The sequence below is a fragment of the Artibeus jamaicensis genome, unplaced genomic scaffold (genome assembly GCF_021234435.1).
Source record: "Artibeus jamaicensis isolate MK-2021 breed Jamaican fruit bat unplaced genomic scaffold, CSHL_Jam_final contig_415, whole genome shotgun sequence".
Classification (NCBI taxonomy): Eukaryota; Metazoa; Chordata; class Mammalia; order Chiroptera; family Phyllostomidae; genus Artibeus; species Artibeus jamaicensis.
Genome location: NW_026521823.1, coordinates 41,571,020 through 41,585,763, shown reverse-complemented (window position 1 = coordinate 41,585,763; position 14,744 = coordinate 41,571,020). Strand labels below are relative to the sequence as shown.

At 61.4% G+C, this 14,744-nt stretch overlaps 1 protein-coding gene across 1 annotated transcript; it reads left to right on the top strand.

Annotated features, from left to right (window-relative positions):
- Nucleotides 1-610: 610 nt before the first annotated feature.
- Nucleotides 611-2,904, top strand: AMER3 (APC membrane recruitment protein 3). The gene has a single exon (XM_037138756.2). It carries the CDS (start codon nt 625-627, stop codon nt 2,902-2,904), a length of 2,280 nt encoding a protein of 759 aa, XP_036994651.2. The 5' UTR covers nt 611-624.
- Nucleotides 2,905-14,744: the final 11,840 nt, after the last annotated feature.

Sequence of the window (14,744 nt, the reverse complement as noted above, 5' to 3'; positions counted from 1 at the left end):
CTGGGTGTCCGGAGCGTCAGCCTGTCCAGTCAGGCCACGCACAGGAGGAGACACCTGGCGCTTCTTCCGGCCCACGACACCCTGCGTCTGCTCCATCTGCCTGGTCCTGGCCTGGAGCTCGCTGCCAAGCTGCTCTGCCTCACCTCAGAGGTCCGGCTCTGCACACACCGTCAGGTGCTTGGCTGCGTGTTGCCTGATGGCATCCGCCCGAGCCCTGAGTCCCTGCCCCCCCGCCCCCCAGCGGGTGCAGCCATCCGGGAAGGCGGTGCTGCACCACTCACAAGGGCCGTGGTGCGTCCCCATCAGGATGGGGTGTTGCCCACACGGTGCCTGGGCCTGGGAACAGGGGTCCGACTTGGCCGGACAAGCGCTGGGGCGGCGCCGAGAGACCCCAGATTCGAGAGCACTGGACCTCCGGCTCTGCCGTGGCCTTGCTGCCGCCTTTAGTCATGTGGCTGAACCTCCCCGGGCGTCAGCAGCCTGGAAAGGCTGTCGAGTGAGCAGGGGGCTCCTGCCCCCCCCCTCGCCTCCAGGGAGGGTCCGGCCCACCGAGGGGCAGACAGGGCTGGAAACGGGGTTACTAAGTGCCTCTGCTTCCCCTGCAGCAGCCCCGGCGCCGGCAGCATGGAGCTGAAGAGAGGGAAGACTTTCATCAAATCCAGCCTGCACGCCTCCCAGGAGAAGCCCCCAGGTGCCGCGGCCCCCACCCCTGCCAGGGACCACCTGGGCGCCTGCTCAGTCTCACCGGGAGGGCAGCAGCAGGCCCCTGGTGAGGGGGGGCCCCAAGCCGCTTCCAGCACCCATGGGTGTCCCCGAGGCTCCAGCAAGGGGACACAGCCAGACCCCGAGGGGGGCGCCCCCTTCAAGCTGGTGTGGAAAAGCAAGACCCAGGACAGTGCCCCGGGCGCCGGCAGGACGGCCGCGGCAGCAGGGCACCTGGTGGGCAGCGCCAGCTTCCCGGGGCCCTCGGGCGGCCAGCGCATGATCGATTACCGCCACTCCGTGCCGCAGGCGCCCTTCGTGCCAGCCGTGGCCAAGAGCCTCCCCAGGAAGAGGATCTCCCTGAAGAGGCCCAAGAAGTGCTTTCGGAACCTGTTCCACCTCCGCAGGAACAAGCCGGAGAACCCGGCCTCGCTGGGGAGCGCGGAGAAGGGCCTGCCCTCCCCCAGGAGCCCGCCGGAGGCCCGAGGGCGGCGGGGCCAGGCCTTCGCCGCCTGGGGTGAGGGCCTGGGGCTGGACGGGCCGGACGGCCTGTGCCCGGACCTGTCAGACGGCGAGGTCCTGCCGGAGGCGCCTTCCGAGCTCTGCAGGGCCCTGTGTGAGGACGTGGCCTCGCTCAAGAGCTTCGACTCCCTCACCGGCTGCGGGGAGATCTTCGCGGACGAGAGCTCGCTGCCGCCGCTCATCCTGGACGCGGGTCTGCCCGGCGCGGCCCGGGCACCCCAGGCTCCGGACGGCAAGGCGCCCAGGGGCCCCAACCAGGACCAGCTGCGGTCGCCGGCCCAGAACGAGGTGTCGGACTTGGCGCAGTTCTGGGACAGCGTGAACCACTGCGTGTGGCAGCAGCGGCGAGCCCTGCTGGGCCCGCGGCCCGAGGGTCCTCCGGGGACAGGCCTGGCCCAGCTCCCTCTGTGGCCCTGCAGGGACCCCCTCAGCAGCTCCAAGGCCAGCCCCACAGACACGGGCACCCCCAAGAGTGAGCAGCCGGAGTCACTGTCCACAAGTGACGAGGGCTACTACGACGCCTTCTCCCCAAGCCTGGAGGACAGGCGGGGGGCCCCGAGCCCCGGCACCCCCACCGCCTGCTTCCCCCGGGACAGCCACAGCGGGGACGCCCTCTATGAGCTCTTCTGTGACCCCAGCGAGGGCCCTGTCGGCCCGGACGACGGCGACCTGTGCCTGTCGGAGAGTCTGTCGGGGCCGGCCCTGGGGGCGCCCCTGTCCATGTGCAGCTTCCACGTCGGGGCCGACGAGAACCTGGCCCCGGGGCCGGGCCCGGACCTGCTCAGCCAGGGCTTCTCGCAGAGCTCCTGGAAGGGCAAGGAGTGCCTGCTGAAGCTCTGCGACACGGAGCTCGCCATCACCATGGGCATCGTCAACTGGCTGCGCCGCGGCCCCGAGCTCCGGGCCGCACCTGCCCCTGCGCCCGGGGAGCCTGCGCCCCCGCTCCGGGGACCGGCCGGCTCCGAGAGGAAAGGCCCAAGTCCAGGGAAGCCGGACGGCGGGGTCGCCGAGGGCTCGGCACCAGGCAGGCGGGAGGAGCAGCAGCAGGTGCACTCCGACCCCACGGGCCTGCGCGCTGGGGAGAGAGAGGCATCAGCAGTGGCCGTGCAGGGGCGCAGCCCCGGGCCCAGGGACCCGCCTGCGAGGTGTGCGCCGGTCCCCGGGGAAGCCGGTGCCCGAGGTTGCCAAGAAGGCTCCTTGTCTCCCTCAGGGTCTGCGGCCTCTGTGGGGACTGACGCTCCCGGCAAAGACAAGGTCATCACGCCTCTCGCCTGGCCCCACTCTCAGGAGCCCCCCGGGCATGCGGGGTGCCCCCACAATTGGCGGAGGCCGGGTCTCAGGGGCAGCCCCCCGGAGACAGAGCCCACCCTGGTGGGCTGTGCGGCCCAGGTGGCCGCCCTGCAGATCCACCGCAGGTCCGAGACCGGCACCGTGCAGCCCCCCGGGCAGGACACAAGCAGTGGGCTGTGCGGGTGGCCGAGGGCCGGGGACAGGCCCCTTCTGCAGCAGAACCGGCCTGACAGTCCTCCCGGAGGGGCCGCCACCCGTGGTCGGTCCTCTGCAACAGGCCCGCCCCACGGTCCACAGGCCCCCGAGTGCCCGGGCCTCGTCCTGGACCTGCGCCAGCCCCGGGTGCAGCCCCCCCAGGCCCCGGGCTCTGCACAGCAGCAGACCCTGTAGCTCCGCTGGACTCAGGCAGGAGCCACAGGCCCCACTTCTGACAGCCAGGGGGACAGAGTCTCCCCAACTGCAGCCAGCCCGAAGTGGGGGCCCCTGGCCAGCCCGGGGGGAGCCCCAGTGGCAGGACAGCCCCACGGGAGTCACCGGGAACGGCATCTTTGTGGCCACAGTCGGGAGAACCTGAGACCGAAATCTTCACCTCTTGTCTGTGATGGGACGACTGTGTTGGGGGACGAGGGAGGGGGGCACGGTTCAGGCAAGTGGGGCTGGGCGCTTTGTTGCGGAGGAGACCAAGCCGGAACCTGCGTGCTCAGCCAGACCAGACCCTGCAGCCGGTGGCCAAGGCCAGCTGGGAAGCGGCCGGCTCTCTCCAAATGTGCCCGCACATCTCCCCACAAGGCTTGGAGGAGCCCAGAGCCAGGCAGCCGGCGGGGCGGCCACGCCCGGCGGTTCCTTACACTACAAGCCAGAGAGGAGTGGGGGCTGGGAGCTGGTGGGAAGGAAGCACCGCGTACTGTGAACGGGAAGGAGCCGATGAGTCTGCCCGAGGGTGAGAGTAACTCTCGGATGAGTGTGGGCTTGAAGACTCGGGGGACAGACACTGGGGATGGACAGCAGGCAGGGGGGACCGCAGACGAGCCCGGGAGTGTCCGCTGGCCCCAGCGCAGCCTGCTCTCCGCCGCGGAACCAGCAGCCGTCGTGTCTCCGGAGCCTCGAGGGGCCTCCCTGTGGGAACAAGAGGCAGGGCCAGCTGCCTGTCAGCCAGAGCCTTGGCCAGCTGTCCCTGTGTGACCCGGCCTGCCGCCCTGGCCAGCAGGTGCTGCCCAGGTGTCTGCCAAAGATCGACCCCCGAAAATGATGCCTTTCTAGCTCATACTGTAACAGGAGCCACGACGCAGAGCTTTTGGGAAGGACAGACGTCTTTCTCATCCCCCTACCCCCAAGGCCATGACTTGGGCACAGCCCGAACGTTCAGAATAGGGAGGGAAAGGTGGCCTGGTCCCTCAGGGGGGCAGGCGTCTCCTGGCTCATGTGGGCTTTGAGGTGTGGACCCCACTTTGCTCCGAAGTGGGACGCCAAGGCAGCCCAGGACGGGATTTCTACCCAGGGATGGCCAGCGCAGAAGGGGGTGCAGGCCGGGGACGGGGTGGCACTCCGCATGCCTGGTGTCAGACGCGCCTCCCCCGGTGTCTGGTTGGGGCGGTCTGCAGGCCCCTGTGCAAACTCCTCGCCCAGCTGGCAGTGTGCAGGGCGCAGGCAGCATGCCGTCGGCGCAGTCGCTTCTACCCAGACTCCCGTCCAGAAACCCGACCGGGGACAGCCGGGGTCAGCCCTCCTGGGAAGCCACACTCTGCCCCTCCCCTCGGGCCCTCCACCCGTGATCCTGGAATCGTCCTGGAGCCTGGCTGCAAGCAGTTGTCACCCTCGTTGCTCAGACACAGAGACTGAGGACTGAATGCTGGCGAGGGTCATTTGTCCAGGGTGCACAGGCCTAAGGAGTGGGGAGGGGAGGTGGGTCCCAGCCGCTGGCTCCCCAGGCCCAGCCAGGCTCTCCCTGAGCTCCCGAAGCAACAACCTGTCTCAGGGCCTCAGCTCCCCACGCCTGCAGCTGCACGGGCCTCTGAGCCCCCTGGGGGCCCGGCCTGTGTCTCCCTGGAAGCAGCTCAAACCCCCAGGGCCGGCCCTGCCACTCTGTACCTCGCCCAGCAAAGCCGGTGCCCAGTAAATACTTGTGGAAGGAACGAAATGGCGAAAGGTGGCGCATGGTTTTCTGACTCCTTTTCGACCGTGAGCCTTGGGTCCAGAGGGTCGCCGAGGCCAGGTCTCACCCTGGGGAAATTCTCGGGAACCCTGTCCTGGGGGGAGGCGGGGACACTGACTGGAGGGGCGGGGGAGAACCTGGCCAGGCCGGAGCACCCAGAAGGGAGCAACCAGGGCGACTCAGGCCTTGCTCTGCAGTGACGCCCCCCCCCCCCCCCCGCCACTGGGGCAGCAGCACTAAGGACCTGGGGTTCCGTTCACGCAGGACAATCCCAGCCCCGGAGAATCCTGTTCACAGCAATCAGGGTGAGAGGGGAGGGGCCCTAGCCGAGGCCGGCCAGGCACGGTGCTGGGAGGATGGGGAGGAAAGCGTGGCTTCCTCTGTGTCCCCTGGGCCCCAGCTTCCTCATCCATCTCCCTCTTCACCCCACCCATGGGCTGCCCTCCCGGCCCGGACGGCCCAGCCTAGTTCTGTGGGGAAAGAGGCCTGGCCTGGCGTTTCTGACCCTCTCGTTCCCACCTGGCCCGAGAGATCAGAGGGGCCTTTGTACCACACGAAGCCCATCCCACGGACCAGGTCCAGCTGTCCCTCAGAGCCCAGGCGACCCACCCGGGTCACACAGGGGTCAGCTGGGGCTGCAATTCAACCTGGAGCCTGCGGGCTGTGCCTTCCAGTCTTTCGCTGGCACACTGGGGACAGAGGGTGCTGGCAGGAGCCGGGCATCAGGCGTCCAGCTGGGGGGCTAACGGTGGGGGCCTGGGCTGTGCAGTGGGGCTGTGGAGGGCTCCTGACGGTCACGGCCTGGGATCCGGGCTGACATGGACATACCACGCAGGTCCGTGCTGGGGAGAGGAAAGGGCGTATTTTGTTTTTTTAAATCACATGTAAGACCTTAGCTGTGGTCATTCCCGTCCTCACAACGAGAAAAATCTGGACAAACTGAGTATCAGTGATTTCCTTGACCCGCCTGAGCCTGTGGCGGGGTGAGCAGCTTGCCCGGAACCCAGTGAGACAGAGAAACGCAACAACCCGGACCCGCAGCAGATGCCAGAAACCGCGCCCCGGGTGCCCCTGCCCGAGTGGCCCAGCTGGTTGGAGCGTCATCGTGCAAACCACCGAGAGGTGGTGGGTTTGGTCCCCAGTGGGGGAGCCTATGTTCCTCACATTGATGTTTCTCTTGCTCTCTCTCCCTTCCCCTCTCTGTGAAAGGCTTTCAGGCCCAGTAAGAACCTGGGGGCTGGACCGTGAGAGGGGCTTGTCCTTCCACAGGCTTCTCCTCCAGGAACCACGCGGCATGTTCAGGGTGTGGACACAGGCATCTCCCCCCGGGGGGCCCCGCAGGGGACGACGGCCCCCGGACCCCGAGCCCTGCCCCCGGAGGGCCTTCTCCGTGGGGCTGTGCCGAGGCCTTTTCCAACCAGAGGGGGGACTCCAGCCTGACAGCCCCCTTCCACCTTCCAGTCTCAGGCGAGGTAATGCACAGGTCAGCGAGCAGGTGACATCAACCAGGGGAGGACTTCCAGGCCACAGACTGGAAGTGGCAGGGCCCGAGAGGGGTGTCCAGCCTTGTGGCGTTTCTGGCCCACACTGGGAGAAGAAGAGCTGTCTTGGGCAAGTTAAATATATAAACATTAACAAAAACCTCACGAAGCTTTAAGTAAATTTACAGTTTTGTGTGGGGCCGCATTCCTAGCCATCCTGGGCCGCGGGTCAGACCCGCCTGGTAGGGCTCCTGAGGGGTTGCCCCCACCCCCAAGGCACAGACTTAGGGAAGGCCGAGACCTGTGGACGCTCAGACGACCGTGGAGCCCGCCCCGCTCCGCCCCGTCTCCACGTGAATAACCCCCCAGTCACGATAAGGTTGGGGCACGGCTGGCAGAGGCCGAGACCCTCTCTAAGGACCAGAAGGGAGGAAGCCACGAGAACGCAGAGAACAGGGAACGCCCTCGAGTGCCGTCAAGCCCCCGGCCCTCACCTCCGCGGCAGATGTTCCGACAGCCCAGCCTTCAGCCTCGCTGACCTGGCTGCTAAAAGCCCATTCACTTCGGCATCCGTCTCCCTCTGTGACGCATCTGCCTTCAGCAAGAAAATGACAAACTGTCCCCCAGTTGTAAACGCTCATTGGCCCGTGTCCGGTGTCCGTGTGGCACTTCAGGCCGCCAAGCGCCGCTCAAAGTGGAGAAATGCTGGTGTTTCTACCCGCAGGTGTTGCAGAGAAATTATTCTCCGGTCATGGTTCGGCTCACCCGTCATGCATCCTTTTCTCTTTAAAAACTTTTTAAAAATATTTTATTTATTTATTTTTAGAGAGAGGGGAAGGAAGGGAGAAAGAGGGAGAGACACTGATGTGTGAACTGCCTCCCACGCGGCCCCCACACTGGAGACCTGACCTGTGACCCAGCCCACGCTCAGTCCACTGAGCCGCCCCAGCCAGGGCACCACCGTGCATCCCTAACCTCTAATCGTCATTTGTGTCCTTTCATTTGCTTTCCTCCTGGTTCGTGGGGATTCCGTGTGTCTGTGCTTGTTTCTGGGCCTCGTCTATGGCCGAAGACGCTCACCACTTGCCACGTGTTGCAGATGAATCTTTTTTCTTATTATTTTCATGTGGTGCTTTGTTTTTTGGTTGCACAGAAGTTGTGTACGGAAATATAATTATGTTTTGTTAAAAACAAAACAGAACAAAACAGAACCTGCTAAAGGCAGGAAGACACAGAGTCTGAAGGGTGCAGCCGTATGGTCACAACCAGACTCGCGGGGGCGGACCCTCCGGGGAAGGCCCCCGGCGCGGCCCTGGCCGGTGCGGCTCGGCGGACTGCGGGCCGGCCTGCCAGGCAAGTTCATTCAAAATGATTTAACACGCAACAGTGGAGCAGCAGGAAACGACCACTAACAGGATGAGGGGGAAGAGCCCCTGAATGGTTCGGGCGACGCGAACCAAGCGTTTGACAAGGTCCAGCACCCTTCCAGACATCCTCAGTGCAGCAGAGGCAGAGGGGAGCTTTCTCGAAATGGTAATTTACTGAACACCCAACGGTTAACACCACCCTGAATGCTAAGAGACGGGAACAAGACAAAGACGCCCAAGTTGAAGTTTCCTTCTCTCCCAACTCAGCAAACCCGTCCTCGGGGGAGGATTGAGGAAAGCTGCTTGGACAGACACGGAAAGGCGGCGGCAGCGACATCAGCCCCGGCCTCCGGATGGTGGCACTGTGGCGGGTCCGTGCCCGGCGGCGGGTTTCGGGGGAAACCTTGGGCCAGGGTGGGGGGCGGGGGGGGGCCTACGAAGGGGCTCACGAGATTGTGCCGGCAGCTCTTACAGGCCGCCACCCTGTCCCAGAAAAGCATTTTGGGAGAAGGGCCTGGCCTGGAGCCTGGTGCCCGGGGCGGCTCCGGTGCCCCAGGGGAGGGAGGGCAGAGCCCCAGCCTGGGCCCGGGGCCATCACGTCTGTGTCGGGGTCACAGACGCCAGGGCAGAGACAGCCACGCCGCCACCCAGAAAGCGTTTCGAGGCCCCTGTGCCCGTGTGGGGGGAGGGAACGGGGGCCCTGGAGCAGGGGTCACGTCGTTAGGACGCAGCGCAGAGGTCACCAGATCACTGAAGAGACAGGTCTTCCCTCCCAGCTCTTCCTCCGTGGTCAGGTCAGCTCCGTGAGTTTGGGCCAGTCCCTGTTCCAGGCTCCCCCACACCCGAACTCTGAAGACAGAGTGACAGTCACCAACTACGATCTCCAGGCTGTTATTCTGAGGACTTCCAGTCTCAGTCCCCACAAACCATGCCCGTGGCGCCCACCTCGCTGGCACAGGGCGGGGGACCGAGGACAGCCTGTGCCGAGCGGCTTGGTCGCCCCGTAGGCCGGGTACCCTGAGCAGCTGGGGAGACTCGGGCCCAGGGAGCCGGGCGAGGGTGGAGCTGAGGGAGGGAGGCCTGTGCCGCTGGTTGGGCCGCACCCGGTGAATCAGCCCCAACAGAACGGGCCTGAGAGAGCACGTGTCCGCGGTGCACATACCTGGGGCCTCTTGCCACACTCCGCGGGCCCTCCCTCCCGACCCCGTCCGGGCACGCCCTGCGCTCCCCTCCCCGGGGGAGAGGCTCGGCTGGAGGAAGCCGCGCCTCGGTGGGCCTGTGTTCCGGACGGCAGCCCGAGCAGGTAGGAAGGGCCACGCTGTTTCTGAAAGGGGAGAGTGGTCTTCGGTCTGGGAAGGGGCTTGCTCTTTAATCCTCACCCAAGGATAAGTTTTCATTGTGTTTAGAGAGGAAGGGGGGGACAGACGGGGGGGGGGGAGAGACAGCGATCGGTTGCCTGCCACATGCATCCCAACCAAGGACCAAACCTGAAGCCTGGGTACTCGCCCTGACTGGGATGCGAACCTGTGACCTTTCAGTCTACGGGGTGACGCTCCGACCACCTGAGCCACAGGCCAGGGCCCGGAAGGGGCTTTCTGATGAGCTCCGGCTGGACCTGCCCCGCTGGCGCCTGTGCCCACCACGGCCCACGGGGGTCCAGGCTGGGCACGGACAGACACGCCGAGAACATGTCTGGTCTGTGGGCATCGCTTCAGTATTTGGACCCAGGTCTGCGTGCCGCGGGCTGTGGACTGGCAGGCCAGCTCACCGCGGGCCTGACTGTTTTCTGGAAAGGCCGGTCACGGAGCTCAAACAGCAAAGCGGAAATTGCGGGAATGACGTTTGCCTGCTGTTCTGCTCTCATGCTTCACCTCTGCCCAGCCTTGCGGACCACGAGGTCGGGGAGGATGAGCCCCCCCAGGGCAGAGATTTTATAAAGACAAAGGGCTGGCGTGGGAATTCTGAGCCTCTGCAGCCCAGCCCGGGCCCAGGAGTGGCTTTTGGTCTCTTCTCACTGAAGAACCCTGAGGTCCCTGAAGGGGTCGCAGGAGATCGGCAGGGGTGGCCACAGCCCCCTCTGCAGCGGGAGCAGAGCAAGGAGGGGGACAGAGAGGGGGCTGCACGGTGACTTACATCCTCCTGCCTCCTTCTCGTTGTTTGCATCCAAAGCATCTGCTGCCTTTCTCATTTTTTAGAAAAGCAGTATTTTTTATGAAGGGAAGACTGGTAAGAACCTTAAACAATAATATCCAGTCCGGGTTTGCTGCTCCTCCCCAGATCCCGCAGTCTGGGGCCCCCCAAGAGGCCCCCCTGTCCTGGGCAGGCGGCTGTTCAAGGGGCCCTTTCCTCTCCATTAGCTTTCTCTCTGATTCTGTTCCTGATTAGCCTGGAGATTACTGCGAGAATTTCTAGGATTAGCTTTGTCCTGCTGTGAGGTACCTACAGCAGGACTCACGGCTTCTTTGTGTGCAGTTCCGTGGGTTTTAAGAAAAGTGAACGCACAGTTATGCAGCTGCCACCATTATGACACAGAGCCCTTCCGTTCCAGGACAAGTCCCCTCCACCTGCACCTCGTAAACCCCATCCCCCCACCTCCAGCACCCGGTGCTTCCCCTTCTTTCCACAGTGTCCGTGACCGGCCTTCTGGGAGTTCAGTGGTTGGAGCGTCTCCCAGGCTGGGATCGATCTGAGCGATGATGTTTCTCTCTCTCTCTCCAATCAATAAACGCATCCTTGAGTGAGGATTTAAAAGGGGGGGGAGTTCACGTAAAGGAAGCGATAGAGCTCGTGGTGGCCTTTGGTGTTTGGCTGCTTCCGCTTAGCAGAAGGACCCCCAGGGTCGAGGTTCGGCCGTGTCCCTCCCGGTGTGACAAGTGCCCTCTGCCTCGGCCGGGGACCGTCCCCCTGGTGCGGCGAGCTCGCGCTGCCCAGCACGTCCGTCAGGGACCTGGCTGGCAGCTCTTGGCGTGGACGCTGTATTTTCTTCTGATGAAAACCCCAGAGCACTGCTGCTGGGTCACATGGTAGCACAGGTGTCGCCGGATCAAAACCCGCCAGCCCGTTTCCATGGCTGCGGCGGCTAACGGGTCACGCTGGGCTGGCGTCTCCTGGACTGTCTGCCGAGGGGGGACTTGTTCCGCGAAAGCAGCGGGTTTCCTGCCTCTCGGTGCGATGTTTTCTGTTTTATCCTGTGCACTCTTGGTGCTGCTCTGTGAGACTCGGGACCTTCCTTAAGCCTGGTGACCTGGAGGCCCTGGGCCACTGCTCTGGCAGGGTGGTGGGGTGGGGGCCTTGGCTCCCCGCTAACAAAATAAGAGCTGTGGCTGGGAGAGAAACAGACACTGCATTTATCTTGATGCAACAGCTGCAGGTGTGAATATTAAAAATCTATGGACTGACTGAAAATCTAGCAAATACTGATCGAAATCGTCCAAGGACTTGAAATGAAGGGCTTTGGGGAAATGCAGAGGAGTCGCTCATGTGGCCCCTTTTCCTGGACTTGAAGTCCTTTGGAACTTTTAACAAAACCACCTACGATTCATGGTTACATGAGGAAGTAAGTTTCCCTGGCTGGCGTGGCTCAGTGGACTGAGCGCGGGCCTGCAAACTAAGGGGTCGCGGTTGGGTTCCCAGTCGGGCACACGCCTGGGTCGCCCGCCAGTTCCCAGCAGGGGGCGCACGAGAGGCAACCACACGTTGATCTTTCTCTCCCTCTCTCCTTCCCTTCCCCCTAAACATAAATAAATACAATCTTTAAAAGAGGAAGTAAGTTATTGCCAAACATTTTTCTATGACAAAGTCATTTAACCACCTTATGTGGCCAGTAGAGAAATAGAAATCATCTTGACTTTACACCAAAAACACGTGTCTTTGGTACATTTCAGTTCAGTTTCTTTGCATTTTAAAAATGTTTCGTAATTACAGAATACATGAAATTCTCTATTCCGCATTTTTACGTGTTTCATCCGCTGTTAACGGATGTCTGATTTCCCTCCGAGGACGTGTGGCTTCGCCCGCTCAGTCAGTGTCGGACGCAGCTTCCCTTGTTTAAACTAGGCAAACAGTCCTTCGACAGACAGGTCACGTCGCGGGGTCGTTCCTTAAGTGAGACTCTCTCAGGGGAGGTCACTCGGAGTGGGAGCCCTTTGACCCCTCTGGACACACGACCTTGGCGACGTCGGCAGATGGTCCCTGAAGACGCTTTTACGGTGGGTGCCCTGACGGTCACTCCCTGAGTCCGCCGTCCCTCCGGCACTCACTAACCAGAACCGTTCCGTGAGGAAGGCTTTCCCTTCTCCCTATCTTTCATGTGTTCAGTCACTTATTCAAATCAGTAGGGGCTTAGCGATAATGCCTCTATTTTTGTGTTATAAAAAAACACTATGATTATTCATGTTGGATAAATAAAATTCAGGAAATTGTCTATAAATAAATAATTTGGATGGAGAAATAAGTGGAAGAACTGGATTCTTTGTAATATTAAGTAATAGTATTACTACTGAGTAATTAATTATATTAAGCAATATTAAGTGTTTAAGTTCATTAACACTGTATTCTTTTCATTTATTTAGGTCTTATTTGAGTTTTCACCAGTGCTGATCAAAAGTACATGCAGATGAAATACCTGAATGTGCACCTAATATATTTCGTGAGATTTATACATAGGGATATTTTTTTTTGCTATTTTAAAATTTCAAATTCTAATTGTTTACTCCTAGTATATAGAAATGCATTTTATGTTTGTTTCTTGACAGTGTGCCCTGCAACCTTACTCAACTCACCTATTAATTGTAGGGTTTTTTGTTTTTTAGTTTTGGGGGGATTTTGCATATAGAAAATCATACACAAATATTTAGCTTCTTTCCTTCTAATCTGTATTCCTTTTATTTTTTAAAAATTGTCTTATTACCCTAGGATGTCAACGTTCAGTGTTGAGTAAGAGTGGGGAGAGAAAGCATTGGGGCCTGGCTGAGGCCGTAAGGGAAAGCGTTTGGTTTTCCGCCTTGTTAGCTCTGGCCCGTCTGTCTGTTCTGCAGTTTTCCTTCGGCAGCTGAAGAGCTTCCCTTCCATCCCCCATCTGCACCCTTCGTTCCCCAGGTAGAGCCAAGTTTCGGTCCCCGCCGCCTGAAGGACGTGGTCACTCGTTACACGGAGGGTCGGCTGGAAATTAATCCCATTTGAACTTCGTGTCTCTCTGAAGGTCAATGTCTCTCATCAGTTTGGGGACATTCTTGCACTTGCTGCTTCCAAATCTCTTCTGACCTGGTCTCTCTCTCTTCAGGGTTCCAGCTGTGCCGACGTCAGGGCACTTGACATTGGTCCTGGGTTCAGGGTTCCTCTCACCCCACACAGGCCTGTCTTCATCTTCTGGGCCAGTAGTTTGTTCTGCAACATCACCTCTCTGATGGGCCCCCCAAAAGTTGTAAATTTGAGGCTAATTTGACTTTTACATTGCAAGGGTGGGAGGGATGCTTCTTTGAGTTCACTCACACACCCGGCAGAAGCTGCCTCCATGCACGGTGTCCAGATCTGTGCGTTTGACAAATGCGTCCCCCTGCAACCACTGCCCGTCAACCTGCAGTGCCCTGCTCCTCCTCCCCTCACACCCGATGGTCCCCGTCATGGGTGCATGTAAACTCACACACACCAGGTTGACTAAGAAACGAGAGAAGGAAAATCTGCCGGTCTTGCACAGTTCTGTTTTTCTTCCTGTTCTCAAAGCTGTCTTGGCCATCGATAACATCTCCACATGTGTTTGCAAGTTCAAGAATTCTTGTCTTGTTTTTTTTTTGCTCTGGCAAACCTAATTCAGAAATCACTTCTAAGTTCAAGAGCCTTGACGTCCACCCGCTGGTTACACAACCACAAACAGAGCCTGACGCAAACACGAGTGTGGTCTTTCTCGCTGAAAACACGATGGGATTTGGGCCGTGACTCACGCAGCACGTCTATCCTCACGTGGCCCAGTCTGACGCCTCAGTGGGGCTGCTTTGGCCGTGCGCCCCACTTCCCCTGCTGTGGGGTGGGGCTCTGTCACTCTTCTTTGTTAATAACACCAAGCTCTTCCTACAGAAAAGTCCCTGTCTTTTGCTAGGGACACGTGGGGAGCTAATGAGGTGTTTCTGAACCTCCTCCTCCCAGGAGACGTGTGAGCAGATGGCCTCGGGCCTCCCCTCTGACTCCTCTCTCCTTGCCCTTCCAGACTCCAGGGCCAGGTGCGCACCTGCCAGGAAAGGTGAGCCCGGACACCAGCGGCTCCCGGCTTCTCCACAGAGCCCGGGGGACAGGGATGGAGCCGGGAAAGAGGCGGTGATGACTTGGAGACACTGTCCCACCAGAGTGAAAGACAATCGGACACAAAGCCCAGCCACTTTGAAGGTGCTTCCAACAGAGTCCCCACCTGGTGAGCCCACTAGGGAAACTGCCCCTCTCCAAGTGGCACCCCCGGGGACAGAGCGGCATGTGGGGGATGCCCTGATGGCCCGGCCGCCACACCTCCTCAGGAGCAGCATTCGACGGGCGTCCCTGGGCCTGGCCCAGAGGAAGAACGAGATCCATTCCTTGACTTCTGGGACCAGCCTTACAAAAGTGGTTTCTGGGCCTTTGCCCTCGGACGGGGAGGCGGCAGCAGGGCAGTTCCGGACCACACGGCCCAGAGTGGCCTTTGATGGCCACGGCTCCGCACGCCTCGCAGGGCGGCTGCCGTGTCCGGCCAGTCAAGCAGGCGACTGTCTGGGCCTGCGGGGAAGCCTCTGTGACTTCTCTTCAGAAACCCAGGTCTGAGGGTTGTCTGGGCCTCCCGGGCGTCCGGCAGCCCCTTCCCCAGGGCAGCGAGCCGGGCCACGGCGGCCTGCGCGTCCACGACGGGGCCCAGGCCCCGGGCAGCAGCGCAGGCCCGCTGGGAGCCAGCAGGAGGGAGAGAAGCATCCGGCTTCCTCCAGGGACACCTCGCCTCCCGCACACCCGGCTTTGCAGCAGCGCCCCAGAAAACATTGGCGGTGAGAGCGGGCCATCCCCAGGGCACTGGTCTCGGCCCACGGGGACGCTGTCCAGGGTCCAGTCCATCACGGGGTGTCCCTTACGGTGCTCTGAGGACCCCCCAGGGCAGAGCTTTGTGGCGCCTGGGCCCCATGTGAAGGAAGGAACGGAAGCAGAAGGAGATACGAGGCCCCGAGCCGCCCTGCCCCCCGCTTCCGCCCAGGTGCCCCCGGCGCTTCCTGCCCCCCGAAG